Raw genomic sequence first — 14932 nt, forward strand, 5'->3', positions numbered from 1 at the left:
CTGTTGGCAAATCCTGAATGAATGAGTGGGCAGATGGATGAACGGATGCACAGCCCCTGGAAGCTGGGGACTCCAACTCTTCACCCCTCAGGCTGTAGAGGCCTTAAGTGACGGCCTAGTTGGAGGAGGACCCAGGAAAAGTGAGCAGGCACCTAAGACAGGTGCATCCCGCTGACACCCATGCAAAGTCTGGGGCCTGTGGACACCCTGGAAGCTGTCACCGGGGGGGGGGGGGGTGGGGCAGGACAAAGGGCAGCATGAATGTGGACCTCCTATCCCCTCCATGTGGTACCAAGAGGGCATGGGAGTGTGCGCTGCCCCATCAACGGTCTGCTTCCCTGGAAAACTCCAGAAGTGGGAAAAAGCCCTGCTCCAGGCCACCAAACAGCAAGGCCAGGTACTAACTACCCCAATGAGAATCCCTACTGGACAGTAATTCCATTCCCGAAGCCCTTTCCCACACAGGAGCTCACCTCCTCCTCTCCAAGAGAGTAGGCAGAAGGTTCTCGCCACGGCCCCATTCCACGGGTGGGAACCTGGTGGACCAGAGAGGAGAGGCGTGCCGAAGCTTACAGTCAGCAAGAGGCGGAGCTGAGGACCAACCCCATCCCCCTCCCAGAGAAGCCCAAATGCTGATGGCAGCCGTGCGAATTCCAGGACCCACTCCAACCGCCGAGCTGCCCCATGGCCCACAGATGCCAGAGCCTCTGCTCTCTCGGGTGAGGCCCTGCGCCCTCGGCAGTCCCTGTAGGGAGTGCTGGGCCTTCCAGCAGAGCTCCAGTCTTAATTTTAGCTTGGAGGCCTGCCACGGAGGCTTTAGCGAGAGGCAGGCTGAAGTTATGTGGGACAGCTGTCAGCTGGCATGCTGGGTGGGGCCTGTTGAGCCGGCAGGGGCACAAGTCTGGGGACACCAAACCGTGTCCCTGCCCCAAGTCTTTTCAGCCCCGCTGGCCACACGGCTCAGACCTCCTCCTGCGGTCCCCCAGCTCCGCGATGATGGCCGAAGAGCACACAGACCTGGAGGCCCAGATTGTCAAGGACATCCACTGCAAGGAGATCGACCTGGTGAACCGAGACCCCAAGAACATTAACGAGGACATAGTGAAGGTAGGATCAGCGGGCCTGCCTGGGTGCCACCGCCAGGAGGGTGTCGGGTCTGCAGAATGTTTGGACGGGGGACGGGGGACGGGGGAGGGCTCTGCTCCACACACAGCCGGCTTCCCTGACAAGAGGCCCTGTTCCTCTGTCTTCTCCAAATCCTCCCTCAAAAGCCAGCATATACACCCCCCAAGGAACATTTAGCATAAACAAGAGCAGGACCTCAGCCGCACAAACGTGACGCAGGTGTTGCCCAGTGCGGGGAGACAAGTCACAGACCAGAGTGCCTCCCTACTCCTCTGAGCTTCTTCCCATTAGCGCCTGGCCCTTGTCCCAGGATGGAGACCAGCGGGTGGCCGACTTGGGCTCTTTCTCATGCCAGGGGTCATGTCTGTGGTCTCCATGGTGGGCGTGGGGTTAATCCCCAAAAGGTGGCTTCCAGCAGGGCTGGCAGCTACTCGTGGGGGCACTCATCTCCCCAGAGTACTACCCCATGTCCACAGCCCATGGTGTGGGGGCTGTGCCCAGTGCTCATGCCAGGTCCTGCGGCCAGGCCAGGGCAGAGGCCTCTCAGACGCACCCAGGCCCCTGGAAGGGACCACTCGGAGGGTGGTTACCGGGCCTTTGGGGAGTCTCCCCAACAGCCACTGCCTGAGTCAGCCCCTTTCCTCATCTGGGTGCCCCCAGCAGCCTGACTGCCTCCGGGCCCACACCCTCCCGCTAACCTCCAGTCGGTAGCCACAGGGATCTTCCTACAGCAGAATTCCTGGAAGCAGGGTGGCCAACCACTGGCATCAGAGTCACTGGAAGGGCTTTTAAAAGGGCAGGTGCCTGGGGCCTCCAGAGTCCAACTAAATGCATCAGAATCACAGATCAGCCCTGTCCAATAGAAATGTAATGCAACCCATCATACAATCACCAGATGTCATTTTACATTTACATTTTACATTTTTCTAGTAGCCGTGATTTTTATTTTTTCAAAAAAAATTTTTTTAACATTTATTTATTTTGAGAGAGAGAAATAGACAGAGCACAAGCAGGGGAGGGGCAGAAAGAGAGAGAAACACAGAATCCAAAGCAGACCTCAGGCTCCGAGCTGTCAGCACAGAGCCAGACAGTGCTCGAACCCACAAACTTGTGAGATTGTGACCTGAGCCAAAGTCAGATGCTTAAATGACTGAGCCACCCCGGCGCCATGATTTTATTTTTTTTTAAATTTTTTTTAATGTTTATTTATTTTTGAGACAGAGAGAGACAGAGCATGAATGGGGGAGGGTCAGAGAGAGGGAGACACAGAATCTGAAACGGGCTCCAGGCTCTGAGCTGTCAGCACAGAGCCCGACGCGGGGCTCGAACTCACGGACCACGAGATCATGACCTGAGCCGAAGTCGGTCACTTAACCGACTGAGCCACCCAGGCACCCCTTAAAGGAGAAAAAACAAGCAGATGAAATTAATTTTCATGATACTTTTCTATTTAACCTAATATTTCCAAAATAGTATCATTTCAACATGTAATTGATATAAAAAACAATTATCAACGTATTATTATACAGTCTTTGTTCATCTTTGAAGTCTACCATGTATCCTTCCCTTACATTGCATATCAGTTCAGATTCCAAATTTATCAGAAATTCTTGTCCTGTATTTAGATCTCATAAACTGCGCGGCTGAAATCAATTCAACACACCCAAATTGTTCCAAAGATTTTAAAAAGTTTTCCAATCTCAGAACTAAGTATCACTTCTCACGTTTGAACTAAAATGAAACAAGATTTAGAATTCTTCTGTTGCCCTGGTCATAGGTCAAGTGCTCAAAACTCATGACCGCTGCATTAGACAGCGTGGCTCTGGGCTTGCTCAGAAACACAGCCCCTGTGTTATCTTCTTCTGGAGGAATACCTCCCATGCTGGATAAAGTCTAACTTCTCGGCCATGGCTTTCAAGCCCCAACTCAATCCGACCGCAACCTTCTTCCACCTTCCAGCCCTCAAGCCAGGAGCTGGCCATACCAACCAGAACATACTCCTGTGTCTGTACCAGGAGCAACCCCCACCCTCTTCTTCCCTGGGGTGAATGCCCTACTCAGCTTTGAAGACCCAGCTCAAAGGTCACCTCCTCCAGGAAGACTGCCTCAGCTCCCCCAGGCAGTCAGTAACTCCCTCCTGCATGCCCCCGCTTCCCTCAGGGCACTTCTCCGTAATAGCTCATGTTATGCTGTGACTGTCTTTATCTGTATCATTAGTGGCAGAAATAGGGTAATTATGGCACAGTGAGAAGAGCTACAAGGGGGAAATTACTATACGCATGTAAAACAGAATTCATCGTGGTTTGTGCAGTGCAGTCTGGAGGACATAGTCCCGAACTCGGCTTTAACAGACCTGCTTTCAAATTTACTCTCTTCTACCTCAAAGCAGTGACCCTGGGCAAGTCACCTAGGTTTTCAGAACCTGAGTTTTCCTCTGTAAAATGAGCATAATGTCATTTACTCCACCGGGTAAAGGACTCTCAGAGCAGCCCTGTGCAATAAAAGTATAATGTGAGGAGTAATGAAAATAAAGGATTTGAAAGTGCCTAACACAGTAACTGGCGTGCAGCAAGGGTGTGACAAGTGTGAGCGGAGTTGGAGCCTGGAAGAGCTTGCAGGACAGGACAGCGAAGCCATGGGCCAGCTTTTACAACCAGGTTCCCCCCTGGCTGTCCCTAGGCAGCTGCTGCGGTGGAGAAGAGAACCCCAAGGGAGAACGTGGCTTCTGAAAGAGACCCACAACAGGTGACAAGTGTAGAGAGGCTCTCAGGCCCTACTGAGCCTGGAGTGAACGGGCTCCAGGCTCCAGGCCCAGGTTATAATCTCAGTGAGGGATGGGGGCAGCCATACAGACACGGCTGTTTACACAACCCTCCCCTGGGGCTGAGACCTGTCTCTCCTGAACCCCAGAAAACAGCCCTCAAAGGCTAAGCTTTTAAAAGGCCCTGCAAATAATCTTGTCGAGAGGAGATTATTATTTGGTATATTTATTGGACGCTCCCTGGCTTGGGGAGTTATTCTGTTTTTAATAACTGAGAAATGAAAAAGTTTTGAAATTCAGGACGAGGATCATAAAACAGAGTTGGATAAATAGCACAAACAGGTTGAAGTAGACTTCAGGTTTGTGTATGGTCTGTGAAAAAAGAAAGAAAAGGAAGAAGGGAGACAGGAGAGCTGGCCAGGAATTGGCAGGGGGTGGGGGGGGGGTAGTGGGGGGGGTGGCCTGGCCAGTCTGTCTGAACAGGAGCCTGGGGCATCTCGGCTTCTTTGGCAAAAGACAAGAAGGAGGGAGGAGGAAGGAAAAGGAAGTGAGGAGGCAAGAGAGACGGAGGGAAAGAGAAACAAGGCAAAGGCTGAGATGAAGGCTCAGGAGGGGCCTGTCAGGGTGGTCATGAGGACTAATAGGCTCCTCATGGCCTAGGATGGGAGACACAGTAAGATCCTAGAATAAGACTGAGCTACAGAGACCCAAGTTCTAGTCCCAGGCCTGACACTAGCTCGCTGTGTGACTCCAAGGAAATCCCTTTCCCTCTCTGGCCTGAATCTTGGTGTAGACACACGCTGGGTGGAGAAGAGGAAGACCTGTCCCCTCTGCAAACAGCTGCTGAGGTTTCATACAGGATGCAGAGCAGGAGATAGACCCATGGTGATGTGGATTGGACCCCCAGCAGATGGGAGGCGCTCTGTTTGACTTTATCCAGAGTCAAAACTTCCCCAAACTTCTCCGAGTAAGGCCTGGTACTGCCCTTGAACCTGGGCTGGAAAATAAGTGCCAGATGCAGAGGGAGAGCCTTGTCCAGCCTAACAGACTTGAACTGTGGTCTCCAAGGTTCAGGGCTAGGTCTTGGGCAAAGGCTCATGGGGATTAGAGCTAAGGACCTGGGATGAACACACTCAGTTCCCTCCGCCCCGCCCTCCACGTCACCTCCGCTCACAGAGTACCGCTTCCACGAATCTTTACTGAGCGCCTGCTATGCACCAGGTCCTGTGCTCAGAGGAGTTGGGGATGAGCCAGACAGACCCACAGCGCATAAACCCCCCATGCCAGGCTGAGGGAGGTGTTAATGTACAGCAACAGTCCCCAGGGTTCTCCACTGTTCCCTTTAGACCCATGGTGTAAACCTCCAGCCCTCTTTCCATGCATTCCTGCAGGACCTCAGTCCCAGCACAAAGGCCTCTGAGTTATTTCTGAGAGGGCTCAGGGCCGTCTCCCTAACCTGCACTGAGGCACTCACACCCTTAGGCAGGAAGGAATGCTTGAGCCCAAAGCATCACACAGCCTCTTCAGCCTCAGTCTTCAACTGCTCTCCCCTCGGCCACTCAAGGTCAAACAGGGGGAAAGACCTGACCCCAGCCCATCCTACTTGTTCCCACTCCACCTGCAACCGACATCTGCCGCTAAACACCCTTCTCCCTTGGGAAAACACACAAACCACACCCTGTGCCTATCAGCTCAGGCTAACAAACAACCAGATGACCCAGTAGCCACCAGCTCTGTGAACCCTGCTCCCATTTGGGGCCCATCTGGACATTCTGCTACAGAAAGATGAAACTGACCTGGTACTTTCTCTGGAGAAGACTCCAACCCAACAGAGAGGATGAGACTAAAATCATGAGAATATCTGGGAGAAGGTGCTAAACGCCATAAATAAGTGCCCGATGAAGTGTCACGGGGTTTAGGGAGGAAGATTTTACTCTCGTCTGGGAAAATCAGGAGCCACCTTCACGGGGAGGTGGTAGCCCAGGTGCATGTACAAATGGGAAAAAAATTAAGATGTGCAAAGGGAAAATAAGGCTTTTGAAGAAAAGGGAACAAAATAAGCAAAGGCCACAACATCAACAAGGATGTGGGTGGACAAGGATGTTGGGTGTGAAAGAAGAAAGAAAAGGAAGAAGGGAGACAGGAGAGCTGGCCAGTCATTCCTTATTGGTCTTACCCTCTGTCAAGTACCTCTAGAAAGGGCTACATTGCATGAACTCACAATGAAGTATTTACAATTTAGTGTTATGGGGACTCCTAGGTATTAACTAATCTAGTTTTTCAAAATGGCATCCTCTTTCTTGGGGACCTGGTTAAAATGCACATTTCTGGGCTCTGCCATCAGAAATTTTTATTCAGCATGGCTGCTGAATGTTTTGCACTTTCAAGTACAAACAGGTCTCTCTTGTCCTGTAGAAAATAAACCTGGAATCCAGCTTTCCTTAGAGACGCACTGTATAAGTTATCTATCGCTGTGTAACAAATCATCCCAAAACTCAGTGGTATAAAGCCACAACCAAGTGATGGTCTCCCACAGTTCTGTGGGTTGACTAGACTCAGCTGGGCAGTTCCACTGCTCTCACTGGTGGCCTCTCAGGCAGCGGCAGCCACCGAGGACCTCTGCTGAGCTGGAACACCCAAGACGGCTCACTCCTATGCTTGGTGCCTTGGTGGGGATGGATGGAAGGCAGGGCTAAGCTGGGATGCTGGGCTGGCCGGGTCTCTCCCTCATGTGGCATCTCCCCCAGATTCTAGAGCAAGGTAAAGTAATGGACTTCTAACTCCACCAGTCTCTACATCAGGGCATAAAAGTAGACTTTTAATTTGGTGGCTCGAGGCTTCCCAAGGAAGAGACTTCCAGGCCTTTGTAAGGCTTAGTTCCAGACCTGGCACATCAACCCTTCTACTGCATCCTGGTGATTAAAGCAAGTCATGGGGCAAGCCCACATTCAGTGTGGGATGAGAAGAGGCAAGGGCACAAACCCTCAGGGCCATGACTAACTAGGGGTCATCTTTGGAGACTGGTTAACCACCCACCAAAGGTGGACAGAACACTAAATATAAGATACATGGCCAGAAACCAACACCTACAAGGGCCAAATTGGGAGCAGTGCACTGGTTATCCCAGACCGTGCACAATTCTATTGTTATTACCACTTACAACTCGAGAAGCAAAACTTTGCCATTTTTCAGCTGTTTTACAGCTAACACCTCCTTTTAGCTTCCTACTGTATACGCCAATGCTTCTCAAATTATCCGGCTGAAGGGCCAGTTTTTATCATTATAATCTCAATCTGTGGTACACCAATACTTTTGTAAAATTCAACAAAAATGTATGACCAGGGAGGTGAAATGAAAAACGGTCATCTCCAGTGTAAGCCCCAATTTTTATTATCTTTAGACTTAACAGACCTAAAATTACTGGCGCAAATTTCTGTGACTGTTTTTAAATGCTTACTCTCAACTTCTATACATACCTTGTTGAGAAGAGGGTCACTGGCCATGGACCACCCTTTAGGCAGCAAGGCAATGGGCAGGAAAAGGAAGACCCAGCAAAACTAAGCCTCCCCCTTGGGTGTTTGGACTCCAAATCTAACTCTGAGTCACTAGGAACCTTGGCCCAATCCTCCTGGTGTAGAGTTAAAAAAAAAAAAAAAAAAAAAACCAGAGGCCCAGAGAGGGAAAGTACCATGCCCAAAGCCATACAGTAACTCAGTGGTCAAGTGGAGACTGGAACCAGGTGTCTATCCCCCTGCCTAGAGTGATTTCCCCGCCCACAGATACTCTATCTGAATTGTCCAGGGCCAGGGCACCTGGATAGCTCAGTCGGTTGAGCGTCCGACTTTGGCTCAGGTCATGATCTTGGGGTCAGTGAGTTCCAGCCCCGTGTCGGGCTCTGTGCTGACAGCTCAGAGCCTGGAGCCTGTTTCAGATTCTGTGTTTCCCTCTTTCTCTCTCCTCCCCCACTCTGTCTCTCTCTTCTCAAAAATAAATAAACGTTGCATTGTCCAGGGCCCCGGATGCCCAAGGACTGAGTCATACAGGAATCTGGGGAGGTATTTTTGACAGGGGGTGGCTGCTGGCCTTCCCCGAATCCTCCGGCAATGCCTGGACCTGCTGTCTTGCACCTTCCCTGCCCTCTCGGGAGACAGCGGGGGCCACGTTGGCTGGTTCCGATTAATCAACTGGCCCTCTTGCTGTTCCAAAAATAAATACGCCAGAGAAGGGGACACCAACTGAACGAGCAGCTACATTCACCCTTCCCACCCTTTGCCCTTCCCTCCAGCTGCACACCAAGCCCTGAGGCTCTTTTGATGGATCCAGCCCACACCCAACCACCTTCCCAGAAAAAGCCATCTCCTCTCCGCTTTAGAAAGGAATTAAGAAATGAAGTCACTGTGTGCTTCTGATACACTGGCATGACTGCCTACCCCTGCCTGAGCCGGGTCTTTTAAATACCTCCCCAAAGTAGGTGCTGTGGACAAAGCTGGCCCAGTGCTCAAACAGCTGGGCCTGACAGCACAGCCCATCCCTCTGAGAACACATTTTCTGATTCCCAGAAAACAGAGCAGTCTCCCCATGCTCAGTGCCCAAAGGCGTCATGGGCAATAATTCAAATGTCAGCATCAATGTCTTCTGCAAAGTAATAATAATTAAACGACGCAACAGAGAGGTCCCTGGGAGTAAGATTACTACCGTAAACAGCAAATGAGGGAAAAGAGGCAGAAGTATGCGTGCACACGCACACACACACACACACACACACACACACACACATTTATGACTAGGTAGGCTGGAGAGTTACTATACTTAGGATCTGGGGTGTCAACAGATTTTCTGAGATATATTTGCATAGGAACTTCAGAACAATTGAACAAATAATTACCTTCACTGAGCACCTACCACGTGCTAGGGATTGGGCTGAGCGTTGCCCAAGAGGTGGTATGCCTAGCACAAAGTGGGTGCTAAATAAGTATGTGTTGGGATGGGGGACAGGCATGGGTGTCTGTGAATGGATGGGGAGATCCATGGATCAATGGATGGATGGATGGATGGATGGGAGATAGGTAGGTGACTAGATGGTAGGGAACAAATGGATGGATAGGTGATAAATTATTTCTATTCCTCATAACAAGATTGTAAGACATAGCAAATGCATTTTTGCAGTTGAGGGAGTGAAGCTCAAAGAGGTAAGTCATCTACCAAAGTTACTCATCAGAGTGGCACCTGCCCTGGGGTGCAAAGCCACCTTCGGGGCTCGAACATCCTCCCGAAACGAGCACTCCGTAACAACCAACATGAGCTAACAGTTATGAACCAGGTATTCTGTGCCAGGAAGTTTTCTGAGTATTTAGATGTCTTATTTAATCCTCCAACAAACTTTATGAGATGAATCCAGGAAACTGAGGCACAGAAAAGCTCAGACACTTGCTGAAGGTGACAGAGCCAGTTAGTAGCAGACCTAGACTCCAGCCTCAGCAGCGTGACTTCAGACAGGGTTCTTTTCCACTCTTCAGCCTCTTAGAGGCCAGACACAAATACTCAAAGGTGTTGAAAGGTGGAATATGCTAGACTAGACCAACAAGACAGGCTGGGCTACAGAGGAGCAGGGTGGGTAGCTGGCTTTAAATAAGGGGCTGGGAGCTCTGCCATGGGGCAGGTCTCTCTGGTCGACAAGGACCAGACCTCAGATGCTCCACAGTGAGAATCCACCTTGGGGTCTGGCCCCAGCTGGGGCAGCATGCAGAGCTTAGATTAGAATCAGGACACCTGATTCAGTCTGGGCCCTGCTCCCTCCCACCTCTGGGCTGTGTGGCTTCCCGTGAGGTGAGGAGGCAGGCCTGGGAAATCCGTGAGTCAGGGGTACACCATCCTACGGAACAGCCACAAGAAGGGCAGGGGAGGCCACAGGCACTGAGTGGGAAAGGGAAGGAAGGAGGAAGTGACTGCTGGGACAAAGGCAGGGAGGCACGTCTCCGCCCTAATGTCTCCTTCTGCTGGCAAAGGGCCTGGGGCTGCACTGTGCTCCAGAAGCCAGCCGGGATGCTAAGAGGCAAAAGGCTGAGGCACGGCCATGATGGAGGAGGGGCAGGCTGCAGAGGTCAGAACTCCTCAATCCAAGATCCAGGCCCCAGGGATCTAACTGCACCTCAGTAATCATTATGGGTGTCCCCAGGTCAGGGCTGGAATGGTTCTCCCAGACCTATCCTCCCCATCTTCTCAGATTTGAAAGCTCTCTGGGGTGCCTGGGTGGCTCAGTCAGTTGAGCGTCTGACTTTGGCTCAGGTCATGATCTCATGGGTTGTGGGTTCAGGCCCCATATCGGACTCTGTGTTGACAGCTCAGAGCCTGGAGCCTACTTTGGATTCTGTGTCTCCGCTTCTCTCTGCCCTTCCCCTGCTTATGCTCTGTTTCTGTCTCTCAAAAAAAAAAAAAAAAAAAAAAAAAAGAATAAAAAAAAATTTTTGTTAAAAGATTTGAAAGCTCTCCCAAGAAACAGCAACTCTGAATCTTTGCCCCCATTTAAGCCAGATGTAGAAGATGTCAGCCCTTTCCATCCACTGTCTAAAGCCATGAGATGTTCCCCAACCAACTTGGGCCTTCTTTTCCGCATATCCAGCACACCACTTTTCCATCTCTGCCTCCAAATCCCGCAGTCCACCAAAGTCCCAGACAGCCACCACCTCCTGGGAGCCCTCCAGGAATAAGTGCGATCTTTCTGAGAAGATGAGGACCATATTTGTATTCTTCCCTCCAGCCCTGCCCTTTCACCCAGGGGGCCATAAATGACCTCTGCTGAAACCCCAGAAGAGAAAGCTGGAGGCTGAGATTTAGGAAGGTGGGGGTGGGGGGGCGTCCTGGAAGACCCTACTAACTCCCTGAGTCAGCTTTCCGCATCACCTGTAGCCTGAAATATCAGCACATCCACTCTGTTCTCCAAAACATACCATCCCCTGGGTGGGGCCTCATCCTCTGATGTCTCCAGGGGGATCCGGGGATCTGAGGCATGGCACAGGAACTCAGAATCTAGTCACGTGAGAAAAACAGGACCCACCACTGTACGTGCAACATGGATATGTCCAACCCCTCCCCCAAAAAGTTACCCTGGAAAGGAAAGTACTAAAGCAATGACATCGTTAGTACTAGGGAAATACAAATTGGAGGTGCTTTTGTTTTCTTTCTGCTGTTGCCTGAATCTTCTGCAATGTGGCTATGTAATTTTATAACGAAAAGTACTTTGAACCTCATGCCTAGATGAGAGGACCCCCTTCCTCCAGCAAAAGTGGGGAAAGGGTTGACCCTGGAAGACTGATGTTGGAGCTCTGCCCCCACCAGCCCCCACACGTGTCCCCTCCACCATTAGTCTGATTAGTTTGAGCATTCATTCAACCAACTTTTATTAAAGTAGCCCAGGAACATGGAAGATGGCCCATTTTACAGACACGACAGCTAAGGCTTAGTGACGCTAAAGGACATCACATGTGAGAAAGAAGCTATGATGGTCTTCAATGCATAGCAGGGACTCAAGAAAGGTTAGTTAAATGACTTGGCTGAAAGTACAATGTTTTTTCCCCCAGGTTTACTGATTATTTTTTCCCACTTCCCAAATGGGGCCTCAGTCACCATTTCAGTGGAATGTGTGAACCAGATTCTCTGAGCGCCCATGCTCCTCCCAGCTGCCAGACTTAGGAAAGTCTGAGGTTGCCACAGGACTAGAGTGAGGGAAGCACCTGTCTGCTGCACAAGGTGCTTCAGGCCTGCTCGACCACACTCAGTTGCAGACACCTTTGCTAGCCAGGACGACATGGCCCTCACTTTGCCACATGCCACATCCTAAAATAGCTCTCAGACCTGTTTGCCTCTCTCTGGCCCCCCACCATCACCCCAAAACAGCCTGTCGTCAGGGCTCACCTGGAATATTGCGACAGTTCCCTGCTGGACCCCACCTACATCCTCTCTCCCAACCACCACTGGCCCAACAAGCTGCTCAAAATTCAGATCAGAGAACAGAGAACAGAGAACAGACTGATGGTTTCCAGAGGCGGGGGTAGGTGGCGAGTGAAGGGGGTCCAGAAGAACAAACCTCCACTTATAAAATAAGTTAGTCACGGGGATGTATGGTGACTGTACCTAACAATACTGTGCTGCACATACAAAAGGTGCTGAGTAGATCTTAAAAGTTCTCGTCACACACACAAATTTGTACCCATGTATGGTGACAGATGTTAACTACACTTACTGTGGTGATCATTTCCCAATACATCAAAATACTGAATCATTATGTTGAAACTAATATAATATTATGTATCAATTATACTTCAATTAAAAAAAAATCAACTCAGATCTGGCTAAGCCAGTCCCTGTGCAAAAAAGCCTTCAGAGACTGTTCATCACAGAGTGACTATCCCTCCAGGCCTCTCCAGCCCCACTCTGGCCACTCCGGGCTTGCCCTCGGCCTTACGGAAGCACCTGCATCACCCTGAGGGCACACACTGTCTATCTGGTTAGGTCCTAGCCCCACCCAACATGCTGTTCCAGCCCATGCCCCTGCCTCCACCTGGCTACCTTCAAGTATTGGCCTGGCTGGATGTGTCCTCTTTACCCCCAGGATGACTAGGACTGTCCAACTCTCTAGTATCATAAAATATCAGCATTTGAGAACCACACCTCTAGGTCTGCACCTGCATTACTGATGGCTTTAAGCAAGTCACTTAATTCCCCAAGGGCCTGTGTATCCACCTGTGAAATGAGGGGGCTGGACCAGCCCCTGTGTCTCACCGCTCTAGGGAAGCATCGGCAGCACCCGGGGGCTTGCTGGAAATGCAGTCTCAGGCCCTGCCCCGGCTGTGCGAGTCAGAAGGCCCAGCGGTGGGGCCCAGCCATCAGGTGCGACAAGCCCTCCAGAGGGTCCTGAGGCTGGCACCCCAAAGCCCGAGGAGTGGGTGGACGCTGTGACCCGAGGATTGCCCCTCCCGCCCCTGCAGGTGGATTTTGAAGACGTGATCGCGGAGCCCGTGGGCACCTACAGCTTCGACGGAGTGTGGAAGGTGAGCTACACCACCTTCACTGTCTCCAAGTACTGGTGCTACCGCCTGCTGTCCACGCTGCTGGGAGTCCCTCTGGCCCTGCTCTGGGGCTTCCTGTTCGCCTGCATCTCCTTCTGCCACATCTGGGCGGTGGTGCCGTGCATCAAGAGCTACCTGATCGAGATCCAGTGCATCAGCCACATCTACTCCCTCTGCATCCGTACCTTCTGCAACCCGCTCTTTGCCGCCCTGGGCCAGATCTGCAGCAACATCAAGGTGATGCTGCGGAAGGAAGTATGAGGCCAGGTGGGGCGGTAGGGGTGGCCGGGCAGCAGGGGGAGTCAGGGGAGGCTGGCCCCACCGTACTTCTCCATGGGCCTGCCGGCGAGCTCTTTCTCTTTAGGGACTGCTATTCCCCCCCCACCTCCCACCCCAAGATGGGAGCACACCATGTAGGGAAGCCAGAAAGAAAAGACAGCCCCGCCACAGAAGCACAGTGGCACTTCGCTCTGCCCCCCACCCCCGCCCCGCCTCGATGCCCCTGTGACCAGGCACGAGGAAAGGTAATTTGCTAAGAGGCAGCTACTGTGCAAGTCTTTGCATTCACTCAGACTGTAACAGCATAAACCAGCACTCCGTTCCCACCCGGAGTCAACCTGTTGATGCACGCCACCCGGGGAGGCTACCGGTGACTCTTGGCATTAGGAGGGTGGCTCCAATAAAGGGTTTCGGCTGCATTTTGGGAACGCTGTGTTTTTGTGTGTCCGCAAGATAGGTGTGTGTCCTGATGAGCTCCAAAAATACAGTTCACTGCCCCGAAGAACAAGCGGGGCAAGTTGGTTGGTCCTTCTCTCTGCGAAATTGAAGAGCCAGAACAGAACTTGGTTTCTCTTGGGCTTCTTCTTGTTGTCTGGGCATCCTGCTCCCCTGTGTTTCTTAGGAGGTTATATTCCCACCGAGGTCTGCTGCCCTGGGCCAGCCAGTGGTCACCAACAGAAGAAAATGGCCCTTGGGCTGGAAGGGGCAGGAGACTCTCCCTGGGCACCACTGAGGGCAGGACTTGGGTTCAGAACCCTGTGAACCTCCCCTTTGGCTCACCAGACACCGAGCCCCTGGCATTGCTGCTTGGCACACGTATGCCTTCAGCCCTCAGAGAAGTGATGAGGGCATAAGGTCCAGTTTGTGCATGTGTGGACCCACTACGGACATAAAAAACAACAGCAGAGGCATGTCACCTAACCCCACCGGGGGGAAAAAATAGCAATCTCACATTCTTCAGAGATGCTTTTCCCAAGAGTGTTATCCAGATCTTAGTCCTCAAAAAAAAAAAAAAAAAAAAAAAAGGTGGGTACGGATTTTGTGATTAAATTTCTCTGGAAAATGCTATCTATTTCTCTCAGAGATTTTCAATAGACATGAGTATATTAAAGGCTCTGACAAGTCCTGCAGTAAAGAAATCTATTTAGGCTAGTGTGTCTCAATCCCACTTTTTTTTTTTTTCATACAACACCCACTTAAGTCTCATAAAATTATGGTTCCACAGCAGGTTTTCAGAGGCATCACCTCACTGGTGCCTGGCCATGAGCCCAAGATGGCTTTGGGGGTGGGGGGTGAGGTGGTGGGCAGTATGGTAGAGTGGATTGAAAGACAGGGAACAGGCAGCCTCAGTTCCAGTCCTGTCTCTTCTCCTACTTGCCTCTTCTGGCCTCAATTTTATCATCCATAAAATGATCTCTAATGTCCATCTCAGCCCTAAAATTTTGCCTGTTTTTGTTTTTTCTAGCATCTTATCATGAAATTTTCGAACACAGAGGAAAGTTGAAAGGGTTTGCCATGAACACCCATACGCACACCATCCAGGCTTTGTCACACCTCTGACACCCACCATCCTCGGTTTTCTTTATGCATTTTTATAATTTTTTTAATGTTTATTTATTTGAGAGAGGTGGAGAGAGCAAGCACGCACAAGCAGGAGACAGGCAGAGAGAGGGAAGAGAGAGAGAGAATCCCAAGCAGACCG

The 14932-nt window shown here is 51.1% G+C and overlaps 1 protein-coding gene across 1 annotated transcript; it reads left to right on the plus strand.

Annotated features, from left to right (window-relative positions):
- Positions 1–870: 870 nt before the first annotated feature.
- CAV3 (caveolin 3) lies at positions 871–13649 on the plus strand. The gene is made up of 2 exons (XM_003982445.5): positions 871–1107; positions 12871–13649. The coding sequence occupies exons 1-2, from the start codon at positions 994–996 to the stop codon at positions 13210–13212; spliced, it is 456 nt and encodes a 151-aa protein (XP_003982494.1). The 5' UTR covers positions 871–993; the 3' UTR covers positions 13213–13649.
- Positions 13650–14932: the final 1283 nt, after the last annotated feature.

The sequence above is a fragment of the Felis catus genome, chromosome A2 (assembly GCF_018350175.1).
Source record: "Felis catus isolate Fca126 chromosome A2, F.catus_Fca126_mat1.0, whole genome shotgun sequence".
Lineage (NCBI taxonomy): Eukaryota > Metazoa > Chordata > Mammalia > Carnivora > Felidae > Felis > Felis catus.